The sequence below is a fragment of the Olea europaea genome, chromosome 12 (assembly GCF_002742605.1).
Source record: "Olea europaea var. sylvestris chromosome 12, O_europaea_v1, whole genome shotgun sequence".
Lineage (NCBI taxonomy): Eukaryota > Viridiplantae > Streptophyta > Magnoliopsida > Lamiales > Oleaceae > Olea > Olea europaea.
The window spans coordinates 4,097,946-4,121,493 of NC_036248.1; the positions used below are offsets into that span (position 1 = coordinate 4,097,946).

Below are 23,548 nucleotides of genomic sequence, written 5' to 3' on the forward strand. Positions count from 1 at the left end.
TAGCAATAAAGAGAAGGTAATTCTTGTGTGTCCTCTTTCTTTCCCTTATCCAACCCATATGATCATCAATAACCTGGTCTGATACTCCGCACTCATCCCTGCCTGTGCATATAATATCTTTTCTCAACTCCAAACTCAATGCTGAACGAGATCCACGTGGACCTCTCGAGCTTTGGATTGAGTGTGATGATCTCAAACGACCTCGACCCCATCCCAAAAACCCGAATTCAATCACAACTAATGAATAACATTGTTCAACTTTTAAACTCATCTAGAGAAGTGGTGAACAGGAGATTGACACGGACAGGTGTCCATGCAAATTTTTGCATGAGCAAAAATTATAACATGTACAATTGTGTTTAGTGTTACAAGAGTATAATTTTTAATTATTACACCTTTATTTTACCCATTTTATTAAAATTTATTTTTAATCACATATTTCGTGAGACTCGTAATTTTTGTTCTTTTTCAAGCAATGATCGGGCCATTTTCATCAAAATTTTAATTTTTAGCAAAATCAAGGGATATATTTGGTATGTAATTTTGAAAAGGTCATAAGGGCATGTGATGGTTTAATTACGTGCTCATGCTCATGTGTACAATAGGGGTACAAAATCAAAAATTCATTTAATCATTTAGACCTTTTCTTTTATATTATTTTTCATATTGGACAAATATCTACAATAATCAAAGTCAAGACATAAAAATAAAGGTCAAAATATGATTTGATTTTAAACTCTTGTTTGGTATAAATTAAAATTAAATTTTCAGTAGATTTTTATATATAAAAAAAAAATGATGAGACATACGGTTTAAGATTTGTGAATATTACGAGATATGTTATTAAAACTATTTGTTAACTTTAATTCAAATTAAAATTTTGATTTTAATCACCATAAAATAGGAACTAAACCCTGTTTTGAAATTTTAATATAAGTTAAAGTCAATAATTAATTTTAAACCACATATTTCATGATATTACAAATTTAAAAACACATATTTTATCAAATTTCATCCAAATTTACTAAGCCCTTGTTTGATAATCATTATTTTATAAAAATTGAGTTTTGAATGGTGATTATTTGGTGAATATGTGGTTAAAAAGTATGAATTTTTATTTATTTTTTTAATTTAGATGCAAAATATTTCTAAAGAATTTTATTTTAAAAAGAGGGATAATTAGCACAAAAACATGCTTACATTTTCAATGTTATTATGCAAAATATTCGTACAGTTCAGTTTTTGGCATTTTCATCCCTATTTTTAACATTTTATTGAAAAAAATGTCATTTTCATCCAATTTCTCAATTAAAAAATGTAAAATGACAAATATAACCTCCTAATTAAATAAACACAAAAAGAACAAAGAACAAATTACAATTATACTTTCAAACTTTTAAAAAATTGTAAATGAGTCTAAATAAATTATTAGAAGGATAATTAACACAAAACATCCATACTTTTTAATATTAATTTGCAAAACTTCAATATCTTTCATTTCTTTTGACATTTTTCACCCTTGTTTTTAAATTACACTTCGAATATCATCATTTTTTTCATTCATTTTTCTCAATTAAAAGTGATAAAATGATGAATATATTATCTTGTTTAAATAAAAATAAATAAATAAGAACAAATTGCTATTATACACCCAAAAATTTCAAAAAAATACAAATAAATTTGACAAAATCGGGAATATAGTTGCGATTTGTTCTTTATTTTTTTTCTTTATTTGTTTTATTTAAATAGCAAGGCATATTAGTCATTTTATAGCTTTTAATTGAAAAAATGGATGAAAATGATTATTGTTGCAATGAAATGTGAAATAATTGTGAAAATGCCAAAAAAAAAGGTGATGAAATTTTGCATAATATTATTGAAAAGTAGAAACGTTTTATGCTAATTACCTTTTTAGTAATTTATTTGAACTCATTTCCAATTTTTAAAAAGTTTGAGAGTATAATTACAATTTGTCCTTTTTCTCTTTTTATGTGGTTATTTAAATAGAAGGATATATTTGTTATTTTACATTTTTTATTGAGAAATTAGATAAAAAAAAAAAAAGGATATTTCGCAATGAAAAGTGAAAATAACGATGAAAACATCAAAAAATGAAAGGTATGGACGTTTTGCACATTAAAAGATAAGGACGTTTTATGCTAATTATCCTAAAAAGATACAACTAGGTGCTCAAAGTATAGAGCCTGTTTGGGAGTGATTTTAATAATTAATTTTTTGACCGTTATAAGAAAAGCGGGGTCTACCTGTGAGAGAAAAAGTCAAATATGACGACTGGAATAGCGAAATAACGATTCAAAAATTAATTTTTTAGGCCAAAAAATCACTCCCAAACAGGCTGATAATTTTAATTTTTAACAAATAGGAGCTAAGTAAATCAATAACTTATATATTCTTTAATTATTAAAAAAAAAGTGATTTGCTTTAAGATATTAGTCATTATAAATCGAAATTTTAAAATTTGAAATTCAAAATTATGAGGGCTCTTTTGAAACGGATAAGTCTTATTGGGCCCCATATCCACCAGACCGGCCCCACATTCACTCCCTCCCTTAATCCGCTTTGTAAATCATTCATTTTTTGATTTTTGATTTCCCGCCCATACACATACACGCATATATACACGCACTTCTCACACACACTCTCTCTCTAAAAACTTCTCTTTTCTTTCAGTTAATTTTGGTTCTCTGAAATTTCAGAAATCTCTATGGAGGACTCGGTCACTACGAAAGTTCAATCCCCTGCCTCAGGTATATTTCGATTACTTTTGTATTCTGACTAGGGTTTTATATGACTTTTATTTATCTCTATGAGTTTTTTTTTTTTTTTTTTTTGGGCGCGCGTGTCAATTTTACAGTGGATGCTGGCAAATCATCTTCAAAACTCCTTCGCTATCCGCTTCGATCATCTATGAAATCTAAGGAAGAGAACCATCCGTCTACTGATTCTACAAACTCCTCTGTCTCCAAGAGGTCTGTCTCTTTCTTCTTTAATTTGAGCATGTGTTTTGACTGCTTGATATTACGATTCTCGTACGAGTTTGGAATTTAGTGGTCAGAATTTACTTTCTTTACTTTAACTCGAATATCTATTTTAAAGTAATTTGGGGTTTTCATTTGACTGTTAGTGTGGGATTCAACTATAGAATGATTGAAGTGAGTAAAGAATTATAATTTTTTTTTGGTGATTTTTTCTTTATATATTGTGATTAATTATGTCTTCAGAATCAAATAAACGGATTTATCATCCCAAAAACTTCGGAAAATAACGTTTTTTTTTTGGTTTACCCCCACAACAGTGAGAATTAGTTTCAATTTTTTGTGTACATTTTTCTTGGACTAAATGAATTCCAATCCTACATTAAAAATTCCAGTGAATTTTTAGACATTTAGTGCAAAAATTCTTTAATTTCTATTTTAAAAATATCAGTGATGGTTGGCTCTGCATTTTGTTTAGGATTTATATTGAAGAAGCATCATAAAAGTATTTTTTTCCCCTTTCTCTTGGTTCATAACCTCTACTCCAGTCCAGAAAATGCATAAAAAATAAATTTAGGAAAACCTTCTTTTAAAAGTAAGCAAATATTATTAAAGAAGCACTAGTTTCCCCTTTTTTTTTTAAAAAAAAAATTTAGTTATTGGGTTGTCTAGCAGAAGTTTTTGCTACTATTAAGTTCTGATTTATATGTCCAGGGGAAGACCTACATCAAATGTGAGTAAGAGCGTGGCTGTTCTTGATTTCTCTGGCAAGGAGAAATCTGCAAAGCCGCCAAGAAGACTGTCTGTTCCTTCCAAGTCTTCTGCCAGCACGGCTCCAAGATCAGTTGGCAATATTACCCCAATTTCTGAGGCTAGAGTGAAGAGGTCTGCAGCCAACCAAGGAAAGTCACCAGTTTCTGATGTTTCTTTATCATCGAGTCGAAGGAAATTCTGCATTCTATCATCATCTTCTTATTGGCTATCTCAGATTAAGCTCTCTGAATCAGCTTCAAAACACAAAATATCCCTTGGCTTCTTTGAACTTGCTTTAGAGGCTGGATGTGAGGTATGGTAAATTATTTTCCACCTCTGTTTAGCTAAACTTTTGTTATTGTCCCTTTAACCTTTTAAAAGTTTGAATGCTAGTCTTAACTATCACAAATGATGAAAGTTTGAGATTTGTTTGAACTTTAATCATAATCTTGGTTAGGATTCATTTTGTATATATAGTTTTTCAATATTAACAACCACAATAATTAAGTTTTGACCCCAAAAAGAACCTTTAGATATAATTACTCTGAAGGTTAAAAGCTTCACGAGATTAGAAATGGAATCCTTTATGATGAACTTCCTTTGAAATTAGGCACTAATTAACAATATAGTTACTTAATGCCATTTTCCAGTTCTCGGAAAATCTATAAGTAAACAAAGAACAAGAGGAACATGTCTAGGAATCTAATACAAAATAGGCTGTATATGAATTTATGCATGCCTTGCACAATTTGAAGACAAGAACATCATGTGAAGTACCAAGGACAGCCAGGAAATTATTTATTTCTTTGCACTTAATTTCTGATCTTAAATTTGTTTGCTCGAGTTCGATTTCATATACTTCGCACCTAAATTATAGCTCGAGTGCTGACCTTCTCCTTTCATGTTTTAAAACAATGTCTTAAGCCCCTGCAGAAAATAAGGGATGAGCTTAAATCCTATGTGTCTCGCTATGACCTTTCTGAACTTGGAGAATCTGTGAACGAGCTGTTTGAGATCTATAAGATATCAGAGAACTTTCAGCAGTTGCAAGCCTCTAACATTGGTCCTCTTGTGCCTGAAGAAGGAAATCAATTACCTGATGATGATGTTCACAGCTCTACTTTTTCGATAACTGATGCTGAGAAGCTGAAGCCGAATCCATCGGACACAGATGCTGATGAAATTCATGGAGAACAAGAATCAAACAAGGAAACTAGTAAGAAGGATGAATCTGTTAATAGGATCAAAAGATCAGTGAAAAAGGATGTGACAAACTTAAAATCTTCATCAGAAGTTAGGGGCCGTAATAGTACCCAAAAGAATCCCAAGAAACCAACGAAGCAAGAGTTAGCTAAAGATCAGGATAAGTTGAAGAAGCAGGGAAAGAAATATTCTGCTGGAGAAGGTAATGGTATCAATTCCTTTTATCTCACATTACTTTCGTTACTCTCTGCTTCAATTTGAATAATACCTTTTTCAATGTTTCAAAACAGTGACAACTACAAATAGATACACTTGTTAATTGTTATAGACTGTTGTATGAACTGTTTTATTTATAGTTACAGGTCCAATTCCCTCTTCACCGGAGAAAACACTTCAAGAGAACAAAGAAAACCTTGTAAGATTCTATTAATAATTTTATTTACTTATATTCATTACTTTATGATCTGGACGTAAAAAATTTCCAGCATTTCATCTTTTCTCTTTCTATATGGTCACTATAACTTTAATTTTGCGTCTTTCAGGCTGTTCCCCAGATCGAGATCAGTGCAACAGAAGAGTAGGGAAACAACTTAAGCTTGCTGAAAAAAATAGTAGCTTTATTTGGCTTGTCAATTTCAGTAGAACTTTTTTTCTTTCTGGTTTTTATAGAATACTGAATGGTCTAAGGTGGGCATATTTGTTGGGTGTGATTTGTGAATTTTGTAATTTTCGTGTGTTTATGAAGTATGTTAAGGATCTTTGTGTATTTGTCTACCTTTATACAATGCGTTAATATTTTGGTGTTCGATGAAAAGTGAGCTAATGAGGTAGTTTCACATGTTTGGCTACCCATTTTTCCTTGAAAATATTTTCATTAATGCAAATCAATGTAACAATTCTATCTAATTCACCCATTACATGATACAGAGTTTTACAAATCCAAAAGTCAACAGTTATATTTATACATGTTGCATCTGTGCCAATACTGAGTGCATTATCTAAGGGACAAATTTTAAGGAATTAAGTTTTCGAACTCGGAATTATTTCATTGACTGTATCCATGCACTTGGGAATCAATCTGCAGTCTCCACAATCTGCCGGACTCTACGATTATACTCCCGCTTATTCTCACAGAAAATCCTAGCAGCTTCAAAATTCGCAGGAGAATTAGGGTTTGGATTACATAATAATGACTGCATCAATCACAAAACTTGTTCATATAATGATCAGAGTGAGAGAAAAGAATTCAAAAATGACGATTGAAATAGTGAAATAATGGTAAAAAAATTGATTTTAATTGACGTAAAAGTTGTACCAAACAAGCTCTTAATTGATGAGAAATAAGCTAACAATTGAGATAAAAGCATCAAAGCATAGGATCAGTGTGGAGTGGAGAAAGTAAACCGTATAGTTCAACTTCATAAGCTTATACTGCTTTGTATAATATTATTATGAAACCACATATCTTAATTATCAAAAACCCAGATTTCTTATGCTTATACACAAGACACAGCCCAACTCTTATTTGTTCATCATAATCAAGAATTCAAGATTCGAAGTCAATCTTTCTTGATCTACTTTCAATTAATTAAATAATAAAAAACAAAATATCTACATGAACTTTGTAAAGGATATCTGTTTACCTGGGAGATGAATCGATTCAAATCCCTTGGTTGAGGATGTGAAGTATGAGGCTTGTGTAGCCGAGAAAGAGAGAGAATGAAAATAAATAAAAAATAAAAAAATATTCCTTACTGAGAATTTTGTATATGGACAATTTCATTTGTATCGAAACTTGTCCCCCCTCTCAAAATGTATGCATGTTCCACGTGAATATAAAAATTTTCAAGTGTGGTCTCCACCCCCTATTGTGAGTAATAGGTAAAAATTGAATAAAAAAATTATTTACATATAGTATTGTCCTTTTGTATATAGACGCGTGAGTATATTAATGGAGGTTAAAGACACCAATAGCCATCAAACTTTATCCTTAGTATCAACATGGCCACACAATTTGATTTTGATTCCACCATGGTTACTCAACTCTATGATTAGTGTCATCATGATCATTGAATTTAATTTTACTTCACCATGGTGATCCAATTTTATATAACGTTCCACCATGATCATCTAATTTTTTTTCTTGACCAATTTCACTACTTTTAGAAGGGGTAAAACGGTAAGTAAAATAAAAACTTATTAGAAAAAACATTTTTAAAATATAAAAACTTATATATATATAATGCAAAGTTATCATTTTATCCCTTTTAAAATTAGTAAAAATAATGAAACGAAATTGGGCGTTCATGATGAAATGTTATATAAAATTGGGTAATCATGGTAAAATAAAATCAAATTGGGTGGACATAGTGATACTAAGTATAGAGTTGAGTGACGATGATAAAAACAAAATCAAATTGGATGATTATAGTGACACTAAATTTAAATTTGGGGGGTCATTGATGAATTCAATCCTATTAATGGATGTATTATTGTTATATTTGTTACTTTCTTGCACCCATCAGCTGTCCCCACGTGCTTATTGGCAAAAACTTGGGCTTGGCTGCCATGTTCGAATCGTTTCAAGCGGATTTTTTTCTTAAAATTCATCCAGCGTCAGTTGAGTTGATTTTGGACTAGCTAAAAGTCTCATTTAATCTTATTTGTTAGAAATTAAAATTTTAATCACATTTTATGAATCCACAAATTTTCAACTACACATCTTTCATTAAAATTTATTAAAAAAGCTAATTTTAATCTCCATCAAATAGGAGCTTAGTGTCGAGGAGAGTTAGGATGTTTTTGACATAATTGTAGATAACTATAAACATTTTTGTTTCTAATTTTGCATAGGTTGAATAATATATGTAGCGTACGGAAAATGACATATAAATTTTCTGAAGTCTAAACTAAATGTAGACTTTTGATCGTTCTCAACCATTTATATTTATGTTATTTTAAGTCTCTAGTTTTCGAAACCATTTAACCTTTTTTTTTTTTATTTAAAAGGATAATTATAAATTTATTTTAAATTAAGTAAAAAAAATAAGTAAAAAAAAAATTCCACCAAAGAAATCTGCTCCACCCAACTGCAAACGCCACAAATAGCATTTTTCCACAAATATTTGGTGTTTCTTCGAATGTAGAATAGGCCTTTCGACATATATTTGATGCTTAATCTAAGTCGATTAGATCACATGCCATTTTAATATTATTTGTAAATGATTACTAATTAAACAGATCATTGGCATACTCCACATACCGAATCTACTTAATAGGGATGGAATGTATCACTTTGGGGGACACTGCGGTTTGAGCAATAGTCCTTTTTTTTTTGAAAGTTTTCGTTATTTTCTTTTAAAAGACTTCTTATTTCTATTGAGTTGTCATAGTCTTGCATCATTGGCATGGCTATGAAATTGACCAAAATCATCATATTTATCAATTTCCAGATTAATTCGACACTCATAATAAACTTTATGTATCGATATATTTGTTATTTTTCTACTTTAAAAAGCAGGGGTATCTCTATCATAAACTTTAGTTCAAAATATATAAACTGTTATTTTTTCAACTTTTCTTCACCATCAATTAACATCTGTGTGCTCAATTTTGTTCGTATCATATCATTCCATGCACAATTTGCATAATGATAAGTCACAATCTAACATATGCGATTCCAATCTCATACATAAAAATCAATATATTCATATATGTAATTAGTGTGACCAAATGAAATGATCTTTTTTGTGTGATTTGTTCACAAATATTGCTAGACAGAATGGGAAATGGATCGACCATGTATACGTATATTCATAAATATAAATAGTGACAACGCTGTAATAAATGCTATATACCATTTGGTTCATTTGGGACACTAAAAGTTAGAGTAATAATCTATTTATATATACGAGAGTTTCAGTTATTCGAAAAGAAGAATTGTATCAATTTGATTATGTTTAGGCATGTATGTGCTTTGGTGTGCTTTTCCAAAGTTTAAAAGTGTTTTTTGGTAAAACTATTTTAATGTTGAACGTGCGTTGCATGTTATTCTGTAATTCTTTATGACTACGGTGAAAGTATTTGACTCCTTATTCACCATTTTGATTTAAATATGAAAGAAATGTAAGCACCTGAAAATAAAATGCTAATTATATACATGCAAGTAAATAGTAAAATGCAGTTAAATGTGAGTATTATAACTATAACTAAATGCATAAATGAAGATGAATGGCAAATACGATACATGAATTAACATAAATTACAACTAAATGCATAAATGAAGATGAATGACAAATATTCCTATTTGCAGTCACTCATTACCGCAGTCGCCCTGCATGACACACATGTGGCAATTAGTAACTTAATGTATAAGGCAATAAAAAACTACCATATTAATGTATCAAGTCACTAACGGTCACGTGTATGCTACGTAGGACGACTATAACAGTGAGCTAGTATAAATAATATTACTCTAATACTAGTTAAATATGCATGAACAAGAATTTCGTTGTGATACAGTTTGTAAATTAAATACATATTGACAAATGAAAAGTTAGGTGTTATTGAAATAATTGAATTGTAGTTGGGCTACAATCATCTCGAAAATGATTCTCATTAGATATGATATTAAATATATTATAGATATGAATTTTTTTGTTAAAGTTAATAAGGGTTTGTTGACCACAAAAACACTCAAATTTGGAGCTTCTCCAAAATCTTGAGTTCAAATTTAATGAAACTTTTACTCTTTAGAGCTTGTTTGTCATCCTTTATCAAAATAAATTGTTTGTTACAGTAACATTCACCACCACATATTCACATAATAAAATATTCTACACACAAACCAATAAAAAAATTTAAATTTTAACCACACATTCTCCAAAAATTACTATTCAAAACTCTATATTCTCTCCTAAAATGGGAGACAAACAAGGGCTTAAATATCTCCAAAATTTCCAAATAATTTGGATTATTGCAAATCTTCTTCTTCTTCTTTTTTATGATTTTAAGTTGTAATTAGCTTTTATTTATATATGATGTTACAAATCTACGTTATATGTTGCTGTATTAGAATATATAACTGAAATTACACATTAATACATTAATTTAATTGATTTTATATTATATTGAAATAAATATTTCTTTTGAAAGATCAATTATGAGATTTATATTAATGTTTAGTTAACAAAATACGTAGTTTATATAAAAATACTTTTATAGTTACGCTGCCATGCATGCAACATCTAAAAGTTCTACTTACAAATCCCAACAAATATGCCAAATGGACCCTTAGCTCCTGTTTGAGCTCAATTTTTTAAAACTTATTTTTGCACACACTCATTTTCAATTGGATATTCTCCCAATAAAATAATTTTACACGCAACTTCAAATTTTTACATACTTTTTAGCCACACATTCTCCAAAAAATAACCATTACAACATCTATTCTCCAAAAAAATGGGCCTCAAACAAACCCGTAGAATATCTCCAATGATTCTTTCAATTAGATTTAAATTGTGATTTTGATATCCAATTAAAGTGACCGAAAACCTCTTCAATGTAGAGATACAAAGGAAATTCAAATTGTGTTTTTCGACGAAAAATTTTAAAAAAAATATGTAAATTTACTTTTTTATTAGATCCACAACAGGCAAAAAGCTACGAATCCACATGCATCCAATTTTTTTTTTTATTTTTTGGATCTTTTCTTTAGAGTAGAATTTGGATTTAAATCTACTAGTATGTAAATGAGAATGCAAAAGTGATTTTAAAAATATCAATCAACTAGTTTTACAACACCATTAGAAATTCTCTTAGTCTCATATCATTAGTGTTAGCTCTCTAGGTACTAAATTCTCCTAGGTGCTCGATTTCCTTCCTCTTGTCCCGTACCGTTTCTTAGATTAGTGAAAAGTACTGATGAGTTTCTTGGCCTTTTATTTCTTGTTGGATTATTTTTAAGTGATGAGTTTCATAACCTTTTATTTCCGTGAAAAATTATTTGAATGGTGATCATAGTCGTATCCTTTAGATATTTCTAATTGGATGGTTAATTCTTTTGTGTATTACTATAATTTTTCCTTCAATCATATATTATTTAACTAGTAAAATAAACAAATTTATCAATTACATAGGTTTAATTACTCCTCAAAATGACGTGACTATCTATATAATTGTTGTTTTTCTACTTCTGATATTAGGGGCTTTATCATAGACCTCATTACAGAGTAAACAAAGGACAATACAAAATAATAATAATAATAATAATAATAATAATAATAAATGAAAAAATAAACAGGCAATTATTCAATTTTTCTTCACTTTAAGTCTGTAAGTGTTATGCCTCAAATCCAATCGATTTAGGTTGTAAACACTTTTAATATATTTAATGCATTTGATTCTGGCGAGATCTATTATTTATTTAAATTAATTTTGTAATAAATAATATTAAATAATAGAATCCGAAGATCCAATTTTTAGGTAATCTGTTAATCACAAGGAGTTGTGATTATGAGATACAAATTACATATAATTGGATCTTGAATAAACCATGGTCGTAAGTAGTAACGAGATACGGATATCGTTAATACAGTTAGACCATCACGTGTAGCATTTCTTACTTGTAAAGTAAGTAGCTGATCTCACGAGCTAAAGTGTGGTGACACTTAAATGAATACGTGGATGTTTTGTTATAGAACAAAACATTGGAGACCCGCTAAGAGATTCCACATGGATAACTATCTGAGTGTCCGTGGCTAATCTCTAACGTTCGGTAGTGGAATCGGTCCTTTGACTTGAGGTCGTCATGATACCTTATATGAGGACGGTCATACTTTGACGGTGTTGGATGTTGCTCTGAAAGGGGCCGCTAATACGACATCGTTCGGGTACGTCAAGAATCGTATGAAGGTTGTGATTGATCAATAAAGGATTCGTCACTCTTAGATAGTAGGAGATTATGATCTGCGTTTCATTCAATTAAGTCGATGATGAAATCCTTGGCCAAGGTGTACTCATAAGTCGAAAAGGAGTTTTCGATTTATATTGACTTAATAGTGGAGTGAAAGATATGATCAATGATCGAAATTGACACAATTCCATATCTCGTAATTGATCGGATCATATTGACGAAGGGATAATAGTTTCACGGTAAACGAACGAATTTGGTTTTGTCATACCACGTGACATTTCCCGTCACATGTATTGCCCTGACACATTGCTAGATGTCAATCAGGGACGGCGAGTGTAAATTGACGATAAATTAAAAGGGTGTATTAATTTATCAATTTTTGATTAGATCAAAAAAATATTTCAGGACGTTAGGCAGTGGTCGGGAACCTAATGGGTCGCACACAAAAGAAAATTGGAAGATTGCAAATTGTCAATCGGTTAATTTAACAATCGTTGAATAAATTAATTAATTGAATTTGTTATTTATAATCCCGAATTAATTAATTGGATTAATTAATTCACGAACCAGATTTAATTAATTGGATTAATTAAATATTGGATCGGACCGGATCGAGCCTGTTTGGGTTTATATATATACGCAGTTAGGGTATGAGGTCCATAAGGTATTCATTATTCTTGCTGGCACAAGTGAGAAACCCTAGCAGTTGCAGTCTATTTCTGTGTGGATTACATTGGAGGCTGGACAATTGGACAGTTGTGGGAGGTAGATTCAAGCTGCTGGAAAGAAATAACGCGAAGGAGTTTGCAAATTAAGTAAATGTATATTTCTTATTACATTTTTTATTTAAATACAAAGCTGAATTCTGAATAGAAATTGAAATTTGTTAAATTCTGTTGTGCATGTTTAAGTAAATTCCCTACAAATTCAACATCTATGTGCTCAATTTTCTTCGTCTTACATCATTCCATGCACAATTTGCATAAATAGAAGCCACAATCTAATGACAGAAGTCACAATCTAACACGCGAGATTTTAACCTCATGTGGTCGACTATTGGAGTACATTGATGAATCAAAACTCAACGTAGTCATATATATGTAAATGCAATTAGATTAAATGATTCTGTCATGTGATTTGTTCAGCAAGTTCGGCGCATATTTGTTTGCATTTGAGGCTGATAGAAAACTAGACAGAATAGGAAATGGCTCGCCTTACTTAATATTTTGGCTAGATTTATTGTCGGCCAAGCTTTGATTTCCCTGCTGGGCACTGCCAGAGCCAATGACTGATTTTAGAGCAGCTGCTAATGCAGATTGGAATCTCGGGTTCAACGTAATAGCTTTAGCTGCAGCAGCAATGGTATCTTGTGATGATAAAGATTTCCGATGAAGAGTTTCTTGAGGCTGTGCTCCAAAGTTAAAAGAACAAATTTGGTTCTTGTTGGAACAATATTGAGTTCCGTAGTTATGGATCCCGTTAGTCCAAGAAATAGGGAAAGCATTTGTATCCAAAGAAGTAAAGTTGAGATTGTAGTTGAATGCTTTTGAGTAAAATTATGTAGTCAACTTAGATGAGGCAATGAAGAGGATGAAAATGAGGTCGAAGAGAGATCGAGGGTGATTGATGGGCACAAAGGCGAAGATGAGATTGGTGAATTTGGGCAGTCAAAGTTAAGTCCATTGAAATTTGTCCCTGGAAAGGCTGGAATGGAGGTTTTTGAACCTGAAATTAGCATGGAGGCAGCAGCTGAAGTGGTGGAAGCCAGTGCTGTGGCTGACACAGGAAGTGGATGGTTGTGTATCCCTTCATATGTTGTGATCAAGTGATATCCAGATGAGTTTTGCTGGGGCGATAAGGCAGGGGTTCACAGAACAACAAGGGGGTGGGGGGTATTTTTTGGATAATTTTTTATCTGGTGTGAGTAGTGGGTAATGGTTCTGTCCTTGGTAAACCAGTTTAATCCTATCAAGATATTATGCGGCCTAGCTAGTGGAGTCCATCCCTACACCTAAGTAGCCTTTCTATAGCGGTAAAAAAGATAACAAATAAATACCATCACATATTTTACCAGTTTTCTCAAGGTTGAACCCCAATCTTGAGGGTTCTCATCGTCTCTCTCCTAGAGCTTTGTGAGATAGGTAAATCGTGGGATGAGCCCCAACAGGTCAGGGAACAAGAGCTGTTTGTACACTGTGTCTACAAGGAATATAATTTCATGTCTGAAAAATCGAACTCTCACACTACGACTGCCAGCAAGACGTAAGATAATTTCACTCATGTCCATTGCACCACTAGACTATACCCGGGAGGCATATTTTACTTGTTTTCTCACTAGGCGGGATGGTGCAACTGTGCAACGAATAGTATGCTCTTGGGAATGGGTTCCCTTTCGAAATCTTTTGTTTATATTTTCTCTATCGGCATCCATCATCCATCTAAATAATAACAGAAATTCTAGGGTCATCATAGCTCAAATGCTATAATTTCGAATATACTAATACACTTTATCGAGTCATGTAAATCTTGTACTTGCTTCATATATTACAGCAAAAGTAGCCGTCCAAGATTCAAATTTACGCTTGTCATATGTTAGGCTATGTATAAGGTTTCAAATTTTACTCATTTCCATTACTTCGAGACATGTTTCTTTTGTCCCTTCATTCCTACTAAAAAAATATATGAGGTAGAAATCAAGAAGAAATTTCACAAAATGTCCATTTTTATCTAGTCATTTGCAAAAATGTCCATCATTGTAAAAATATCTAATTTGGAAGAATTTAGACCAAAATACCTGTATTAACAATTTATAATTCCATACTAAGACAAAAAAGGACATTTTTGGTAATATTGTTATTGACCAATAAAATTTTGACACATAATCTGTCATATTTATTTGAAAAAGTATACATATCAAATCACAATAAATGCTATATTTTTCATTGATTCAGAAATGTTGAGAACGATATTTTTAAATGTAGAGGAATATCATGGTCAAAATGAAATGTCATTCTAGACAAATGAAACGATGTTCAAATGTCGAGAATTACATATAAGATGTCGAAAAACATTATTTTAATGTAGCTTTTGATGGAAGCTATTTCTCAAAATTCGTGACAAATTAATAAAAAAAATCAAATGTCAAGAATACCATTTCAAAATATAACTTTTCACTAAGGATATAATAGACAAATTGACATTAAATTCAAATGAATAAACATTTTTTCACTCGTACTTTTAAAATTGGACATTCTTAAAAATGTCCATAAATCAATCTCAAGTGAACAAGGACACATAACTTACCGTCGGTGTGTCACATCTGACTCTTACAGAAAACCTAGCTCTTTTCGTCAGGTTCTGTAGGGAGACCTCGTCGTCTCTATTTCTCAATGTGTTTGGGAATTTATTTGGTGGCCAGATCTTTATGGCTTCCTTTTTTACTTCTTCTATGTCATTCTCAGGGCTCGGATGATTCATAGAAGACTTGGCGGGTGTTGTTTTGGGCACTTTAAACTTGCAGACCAATCCAAGAGCCAAATTTGCTTTATCTTCTTCATCCACTTTTCTTTTGCTTATTGATTACGTTTCATCATTTTTTCTGTCGACATTTGAACTTTATCTTCCTAAGCTCAGAGAGATAAGTTCAGATCTTTCTGTGTTTAGCTGAATATTAACTGCAGATGCACTTGAGGATTTTTTAGGTTCTTGTTTAACAAAATCTTGGTATTGCATCTGTTGAGCCCTGTAATCCTTCAGAATTCGTTCCAAATGCATTTTCAGCCTTTGATTTTCTTCAATAACTTTTCCCATTTCTGCTTTCGTCCTTTCGAGTCGATAATCCTATATTTATAATAGCTTAAATTTTTAGACGAGGTAGTTCATGCCAATTATAATACACTTGTTGCATTAATTTCAAGAAAGTTTAACTGAAGAACAATCTCTGGTGCAGAACCTCCTTCATCACCATCAGATTCAGCTGCTTTATTATCTTCCCTCAGTGTGGACTTTGTACGCCAAAATATTGAAAGGTAGAGCTTATTTGGATTCATTTGCAATTTTTACCAAAAATTTGGAGTATAATTGCAATTTATTCAATATATAATTTTTTAAATTTAAATAGAGGGGGATATTTATCATTTTACATTTTTTATTAGGAAAATGAAAGAAAAATGATATTTTTTTCAATGAAATATAAAAATAGGATTGAAAATATAAAAAAATAAGAGGTATTGACATTTTATACATTATTGAAAAGTAAACATTTAAATGGCACTACAGTGATATTCTTACAATGGGAGCCAAAAGTATTTGACTTGTTAATTTACTAATAGCCTGTTTGGTAGTGATTTTGAGAATTGATTTTTTGACCGTTAGAAAAAAAGTGGAGTTCACCTGTGAGAGAAGAAGTCAAATATGACGATTGGAATAGTGAAATAACGATCAAAAAATTAATTTTTTTGGTGAAAAAATTGCTCCCAAACAGGCCCTAATTCAAACACCGTGGCTTCATTCGATACAAAATGTCAATATCCCAACTGCGCCCAAGTCATACAGAAAATATAATAAGAGGAAATTTTATCAAATGTCCATTTTTATCTAGTCATTTATAAAAATGTCCATTAATGCAAACCATTGTAAAAATGTCCAATTTGAAAAAATTTAGACCAAAATACCCTTATTAATAATTTTTAATTCCACACTAAGACAAAAAATGGACATTTTTGCAAAATTGTTATTGGCGAATAAAATTTTGACACATAACCTGCCATATTTATTTCAAAAGTATACATGTCAAATCAAAATAAATGTTATATTTTTCGTTAACTCAGAAATGTCGAGAACGACATTTTCAAATGTAGAGAAATGTCATGTTCAAAATAAAATCTCATTCTAGACAAATGAAATGATGTTCAAATGTCGAGAATGACATATGTAATGTCGAGAATGTCTCCGTGTCACGGAGACGAGATTTTTTTTATTTTATTATTATTATTTTTTAATGAAACGGTATTCAAATGTCGAGAATGACATATGTAATGTCGAGAATGTCTTCGTGACATGGAAACAAATGTCGAGAATGTCTTCCTGACACGGAAACGTGATTTTTTCGTTTTTTTTTAATGAAACAGTGTTCAAATGTCAAGAATGATATATGTAATGTCAAGAATGTCTACGTGACACGGAGGCAAATGTCGAGAATGTCTCCGTGACACAGAGGCACTTGCCTCCGTGTCACGGAGACGTGATTTTTTTGTTTTTTTTTTTTAAAGTATCATATTTTTTGTTTTCACGTTATTTTTTTAAAGTATTATATTTTCTTTTTTTTTTTGTCATCCGAATTTATTTTAATGTAACTTCTCATGGAAGCCACTTCTCAAAATTCGTGACAAATTGATAAAAAAATCAAATGTCGAGAATATCATTTCAAAATATAGCTTTTCATTAAGGACATAATAGATAAATTGACACTAAATTTAAATGAGTGGACACTTTTCAACTCATACCCTTAAAATTGGACATTCTTGAAAATGCCTCAATATATAACAATAGGCAATATATTTAGTCATACTCATTTACAGATATACATACAAATATATAATTGAGTATTTCAACTTCAACCATTAAGTGCGAGAGAGAGAGAGAGAGAGAGAGAGTACAGATTCAGTCATCATTGAAGTTTAGTAGATGGGCAGTGCTGGGCATACAGTCCAACACATTACAAAATCCTTATATGATTCTCACAAAGGGGTGAGATTGAAATGTTTTTCTTCATTTTTTAATGCATTGTGGCCCACATGGGATCGACCCCATGTGAGGGATCAGTAAGATCTCTGTTAAAAAAAAAAAGCTCTGTATACGTAACTTTATCCTCAGTAGATTGCAAAAATCAGATGGTCAATTATTTTGTGGATTCCGATGACCCTATGTATCAACTTGGAATTGCTACGTCTTGTAAGTGGTCGTAACTTGTAACCAGTCAATTTTCCTCAAATACTGCTTTCTCTAGGAGTCACATCCGACTCTGAATTAACATCAATGATTTAAAATTCCGGCTGGCGTCATTCGACAAATGTGAAGGTCAACTTTCAAGTGGTCAAATTAATATACGATGGAAGTTGAACGGTTGGTAAAATATATGAGAGACACTACGTGTACGTAAAATAATTTGCCAGAAACCTTACAAACTACTCATAGCACTTGGGGTGGGTGGTTTAGTTTTTTGAATATAAAACTCACATAAGCCCCACTCCATGTGAGATTTTTTATTTTATTTTGTATGAAAAAATTATGTACATGCAAAATTTTTCGAAAAACATCAAAACAGGTAAAGAGTTGAAGTGAGTTGGCTATGGTGAATTGCCTGGTTTTAATGTAAATTGGTTAATTCTTGACGTGGCTAGTTGTTGACTTGTTTAAACATTTTTCATAGTTTTTTAATTGGACCAGTTTTCATTTTTCGTGTCACACTCAGTCTGGCTTCGACAAAATCGATCATTTGCAGACTCAAAATTGGCACAGATGCAACATGATAGAATCAATCAGTCTTCTTTCATTTAGGAACATAAAGCGCACTTATGTAGTTGATGCGAGGTGACAACAACTAGTTCTACCAAATTCTATAGCAAGTAGGAGATGTGCAACAATGACCTTCACTACCCAAGACAAGGCTCAGGAATCCATCTATTTGTTTGAGCCTTACTTTGAGAATCTGTTAATTACGAGTTAAGTCCACCTTTGTTTAGATAATGCTTGGCATCAATAGTATGAGCATGAATGTAACTTCGTTTTCTTCTTTAATTATAACTAGTCTTTGTTTCGTGCGTTACACAATTATTGTATTTTCTATGTTATTATTAGTGTGGAATGTGTAGAATTTATAATATCCAAAAATTGTCAATACTGATACAACTCTTTACCCATGGGATAATAATCATCGGAGTGCATGATGTTGAAACTCGAAAGTAAGAACAATAATTTGATTTTAGCATCAGCACCTCTAAGAATGTTCATATTAATTTATAAATGTTTTCACGGTACATCTATATAATAACATTATTCATCACAAACTTCTAAAGGTTTACCACCTTACCAATAGTATCAATGTCATGGCTAGGGGTGGCAAATGGACCGAGCGGCTTGTCAACTCACGAAAACGAAGCTCGTAGGTAGCTCGGGCTCGTAAAAACACAAGCCCGAGCGCAAGCCAAGCGGGTGCCGCTTGCGACGAGCCAGTGAGCGGCTCGTTTTTCTCGTGGCTCGTTTTCAATGAGCCCACGAGCCCAACTCATAGGCTCGTTTATAAAGTGACCGTTTTGGTCCTTGAATTTTTTTTTTTAAATTTATGATCGTCAACGGTCACTGAATTTTTTCAGTGACCGTTTCGGTCCTTTAATTTTATTTATTTATTTATTTATTTTTTCCTTCTTCTTCTTCTATAGATAGTGGCATTTAGCCATAAAATTTTCTACAATTCACTCTTAACTCTCAATTCTCTTTCTCTCAACTTTGTTGTGTTGTGTTGATATTTGTGCAATATTTATATACAATTTATACAATATCAAATTCTCATTTCTCAATTCTCACTATATTTATTGAAGTTTCATCCAATTTTCATTTCTCACTACATTTATACAATTATTCTTTTACTAATTATTACTTATTACAATTAAACAAATGGATTCACGCACATTTGTCGAAAACTTGTTCGGCGTGGGAGGAAACGAATTGCCTATGACACCGCAAAGTCAATTTAGAAATCAATTTGAAGGTCTAAATGACTTACCTCTACCTGAAGATATTCCAGATTTGGATCATCATCATCATCATCATGTAAGCAGCAATTCAAATTATCCAATTAATTTGGATGATGTTGACGTTCCCGAAGTGAAACACGATCAAGAAAAAGGGGCTGAATTAAACATTCCTGATGCGAGGATAAAGGGAAAGGGGAAAAAATAAGCAAAATGTTGGGATTACTTTAAATTGATTTTAACGAAAAATCGTCAATAGAGTCCCAAAATCCAAAGCAGTATGTAAATACTGCCAACAAAGATTGGCATGACAAAGAGGAATTGGTACTACCCATCTCAATTGCCATTACAAAGTGTGTGCAGCCAAACACGGACTTATTCCAGGCTGTCAAACACAATTGCAATTTGACAGTCTAGACGCCGGTGGTTCTACTGCACCCCTATCCACATCGGTGTATTCGGAGGAGAGAGCTCAAACCAGAATGGTGAAGTTTGTTGCTGGTGCTGAGTTGCCTTTGACATTAATTGACAACCAACACTACGTCTCGTATGTGAAAGAATATCTACAGTCAAAGTACGTTGGGGTAAGTCGAAACACTTTTCGTTATGATACAATACAATATTTTACTGAAACAAAACAACAATTAATTATGGATTTGAAAAAATATGGGGGTGTCATATCTTTAACTTCTGATATATGAGAATTGATTAATAAAAGGGCATATATAGTTGCAACTGCACGTTATATAGACCCACTTTGGTGCATGGATAAAAAGTTGTTTTTAGAATTATTGAGTTTCTTCACAACGCTAATAATATATTTAATGCTATTATTAGTATTGTTAGAGAATATCATTGCGAAAATAAAATTTGTTCATTTACTTTTGATAATGCTAGTGTTAATAAAGTAGTTGCCAATAAATTGTATAGGGTATTGCAACCTGATTTTGGTGGGTATTTATTTCATATTCGTTGTGTATTTCATATTTTGAATTTAATTGTCCAAGATAGTTTAAAACACATAAAGGATGAAGTTCAAAATATTAGGAACGCACTAATATATATCACAATCTCCCCAAGTAGAAAACAAGCATTTGAAGATTATTGTGTAGAATTAGGAGTGCAAAATGCTAAAACATTTGTTAGCGACGTATGTCATACGTGGAACTCTACTTACTTGTTATTAATGTCATGTGAAGGTTTTGAATATTTAATAACTGATTTTTATAACAATAGACATATTAGAAGTGATGACGAGGGTATGTTGATTGAACGTGATTGGCAAATAGCTTTAAAAATTAAAAGATTTTTGACTTCTTTTTAAGAAACCACTAAGATTTTATCGAGCGTTTACTATCACACCAACTGTATGGTGCTTGAACGTCTTTATTTAATTGTAAGAACATTTCATAAATACAAAAATGACCATGATTTTAGTGAAATTATAATTGCTATTGAATTAAAATTTAGAAAATATTGGGAAGACTTGCCTATATTATTTCCTTTAGCATGCATGATGTACCCCCAATATAATTTATCGGGAACTAAATATGTAATTGATCAAATTTCAAACGCCTTAACATTTGATACACCTAGCACATATAGAAATTTAGAGCAAACATTATGTAAAATGTATGAATTATATGCGAACCGAATGGGTACCAATATTAGTCGGGTACCATTTGCACCTACTCCTTCCGCTGAAATTGAAGAAGAAGATGCGAAAATATTTAATTTATTTTAAGGCATTAATTCGTATTGATATGATTCATTTGTAATGTATTCATCTACTGCTACTGTCATGTCGTCACCATCTGTATCTCATTCTCATCAAATATCTATGGGTTTAAGTCATAATGCATTGCTTGCTGAATTTATTGATTATTTCAACCAGAATATGCCAACAGATAAAATAATTAAAAAAAGTTCAGACGAAGTAATTAAATTCTGGCGAAAGTATAAACGACGTTTGCCAGTTATATCTGTGATTGCAAAAGATCTGCTGACATCTCCGGTTAGCACTGTTGCTTCGGAGTTTGCTTTTAGTGCAGGTAAAAGAATTTTAAGTGAGGTCAGGAGCCGATTGAAAGAAGATATTTTAGAAGCGTTAATGTGCGTTAAGGATTGACAGGACGCTCATTTTCAACTACAAGATAAATATGTCGAAATTGCATGTCGTCAAGTAAGTGATATTTGATTTAATTATATTGATGAAACTTTTCTTTTCTTATCGTTACTTTTAATTTTATTTAAAAAATTGAACACGCTACAATAAATTGTTCGTGTACAATTTTTAACTCTGTCTACTGAAAATTTAAGTAGCCAATCCCAAGCCTGGATAAAGGATGAGGGTTTATATTTTATCTATTTTAAAAAGAAAAATAAAAAATTAAAGATTTCATTTTTATTTTTTTCTATCTCTTTTAGTTAAAACAAAAAATTTATTTCCATCAATTTAGTTAAATTTTTGTTAGTACTTAATACTATTACTACTATATGTCTACATTTTAATTTCTTTTCTCGAACAACATTGTGCGTACTTTTGCATATAATTTTCGAAATAAATTCCTTCTGAAAATTGAAAAGGCAATCGAATGATTGCCCTTTTAATTGTTAGAAGTCTTTCACTTCGAAAATTATATATAATCTTCAAAATGAAAGACTTCTATATAATTTTCGAAGTGAAAACTTCTGGCAATTGAAAGGGCATCCGATTCCTCTTTCAATTTTTAGAAGGGATTCACTTCGAAGATTATATGCAAGGGAATGTTCAGCGTTGCTTGAAAAAATAATTTTTAATATTGTTTTAAATTTTCTTTAAAAAATTGTACACGAACAAACAAATAAACAATATAATTTTTAACTCCGTCTACTTTAAATTTAAGTAGTCGGTCCCAAACCCGGATAAAGGAGGAGGGTTTACATTTTTTACCTAGTTTTTTATATATAAAATTTATTTATATAAAAAATTCACGATTTTAAAATTAAAATTACCTTTTTATTTTCCAATTTACCTATTTGTTTAAAAAAAAAAACGACATTTGCTCACGAGCCGGGCTTGACTCAGCCCACGAGCCACAAGCTTGTGGGCTGAGCCGAGCTCGCCCATTTTTGGACGAGTCGAGCTCGTCTCGACTCGTGCTTTGTCGGCCCATTGACACCTCTAGTTGTGGCATAATTTTCTACTCATCTTAAATAAAATATGCAATAAAATTCTTCAACGAAAACTATTTGGAGAAGTTAATTCATGGTTATAAAAGGATAATCATAGGTTTTTCCCTGTTGCGCGTAGTCTGGATCCTTAATTCTTTGCCCCTATTGCGCTTGGTTTGGATTCTTAATTCTTATTCCTAAAGTTTCATATGACCTTAAATGAATTTGAGGAAATCGTGAAATCCAACATCACTTGTTTTTACAAGTACTTCTAAACTACATGGATAATGAAGTAAAAAAAGGTCAAACATGGTAATTTAAAGCTACTAATAATTTTTTTATTTTTTTTAAATGTCAATACGAGAGAAAGACCCGATCAAATCAAAATTCAAAATATTCAATGAACGTTATTTTGGCTAAGATCAGAAATTAACACTTGAAATTGAAAAAACTAAAAAAAATAAAATTGCGTTTCATCTAGTTTTTGAGAGTAGTAATCTTTGTACTATTTGATTACAATCTATGTTATGTTATATTCGTAAGATTGAAATTGCAATATATGTTATTGAATTTTTTTGGCATGGGCCTTGTGGCTATAAATCATTTGAGATATCTACTGACTTTGAGTAGTTTTTCTTGATATTTTACATTATATTGTATGATATTTGATTTTATTTTATATAACTATTTGTTAAAATTAGTAGCGAAAAGAGATGAAGGCCGATGGGGTTAGTGAGGAATTTGATATATTCATATTTGTAAAAGAGACTCCGTGCATA

At 31.4% G+C, this 23,548-nt stretch overlaps 1 protein-coding gene and 1 pseudogene across 2 annotated transcripts; one reads left to right on the forward strand and one right to left on the reverse strand.

Moving 5' to 3' along the window:
• The first annotated feature begins 2,655 nt into the window (after nucleotides 1–2,655).
• LOC111405264 (muscle M-line assembly protein unc-89-like) lies at nucleotides 2,656–5,766 on the forward strand. 2 transcript variants are annotated; one of them, XM_023034068.1, is made up of 6 exons: nucleotides 2,656–2,768; nucleotides 2,876–2,990; nucleotides 3,711–4,062; nucleotides 4,674–5,154; nucleotides 5,309–5,367; nucleotides 5,495–5,766. In XM_023034068.1, the coding sequence occupies exons 1-6, from the start codon at nucleotides 2,726–2,728 to the stop codon at nucleotides 5,531–5,533; spliced, it is 1,089 nt and encodes a 362-aa protein (XP_022889836.1). In that variant the 5' UTR covers nucleotides 2,656–2,725; the 3' UTR covers nucleotides 5,534–5,766. The 2 variants fall into 2 exon arrangements, with proteins under 2 accessions (XP_022889836.1, XP_022889837.1); XM_023034069.1 differs by having other exon boundaries at nucleotides 5,315–5,367.
• Nucleotides 5,767–12,980: 7,214 nt separating this feature from the next.
• On the reverse strand, nucleotides 12,981–15,342 carry LOC111406453 (annotated as a pseudogene).
• Nucleotides 15,343–23,548: the final 8,206 nt, after the last annotated feature.

What these genes read in the sequence shown, in the direction of transcription:
- LOC111405264 (XM_023034068.1), top strand. Translation starts at nt 2,726, where the DNA reads ATGGAGGACTCGGTCACTACGAAAGTTCAATCCCCTGCCTCAG. An exon ending in CTTTAGAGGCTGGATGTGAG is followed by an intron (nt 4,063 to 4,673) that starts GTATGGTAAATT and finishes CAATGTCTTAAG; the next exon opens with CCCCTGCAGAAAATAAGGGA. An exon ending in AAGAGAACAAAGAAAACCTT is followed by an intron (nt 5,368 to 5,494) that starts GTAAGATTCTAT and finishes TGCGTCTTTCAG; the next exon opens with GCTGTTCCCCAGATCGAGAT.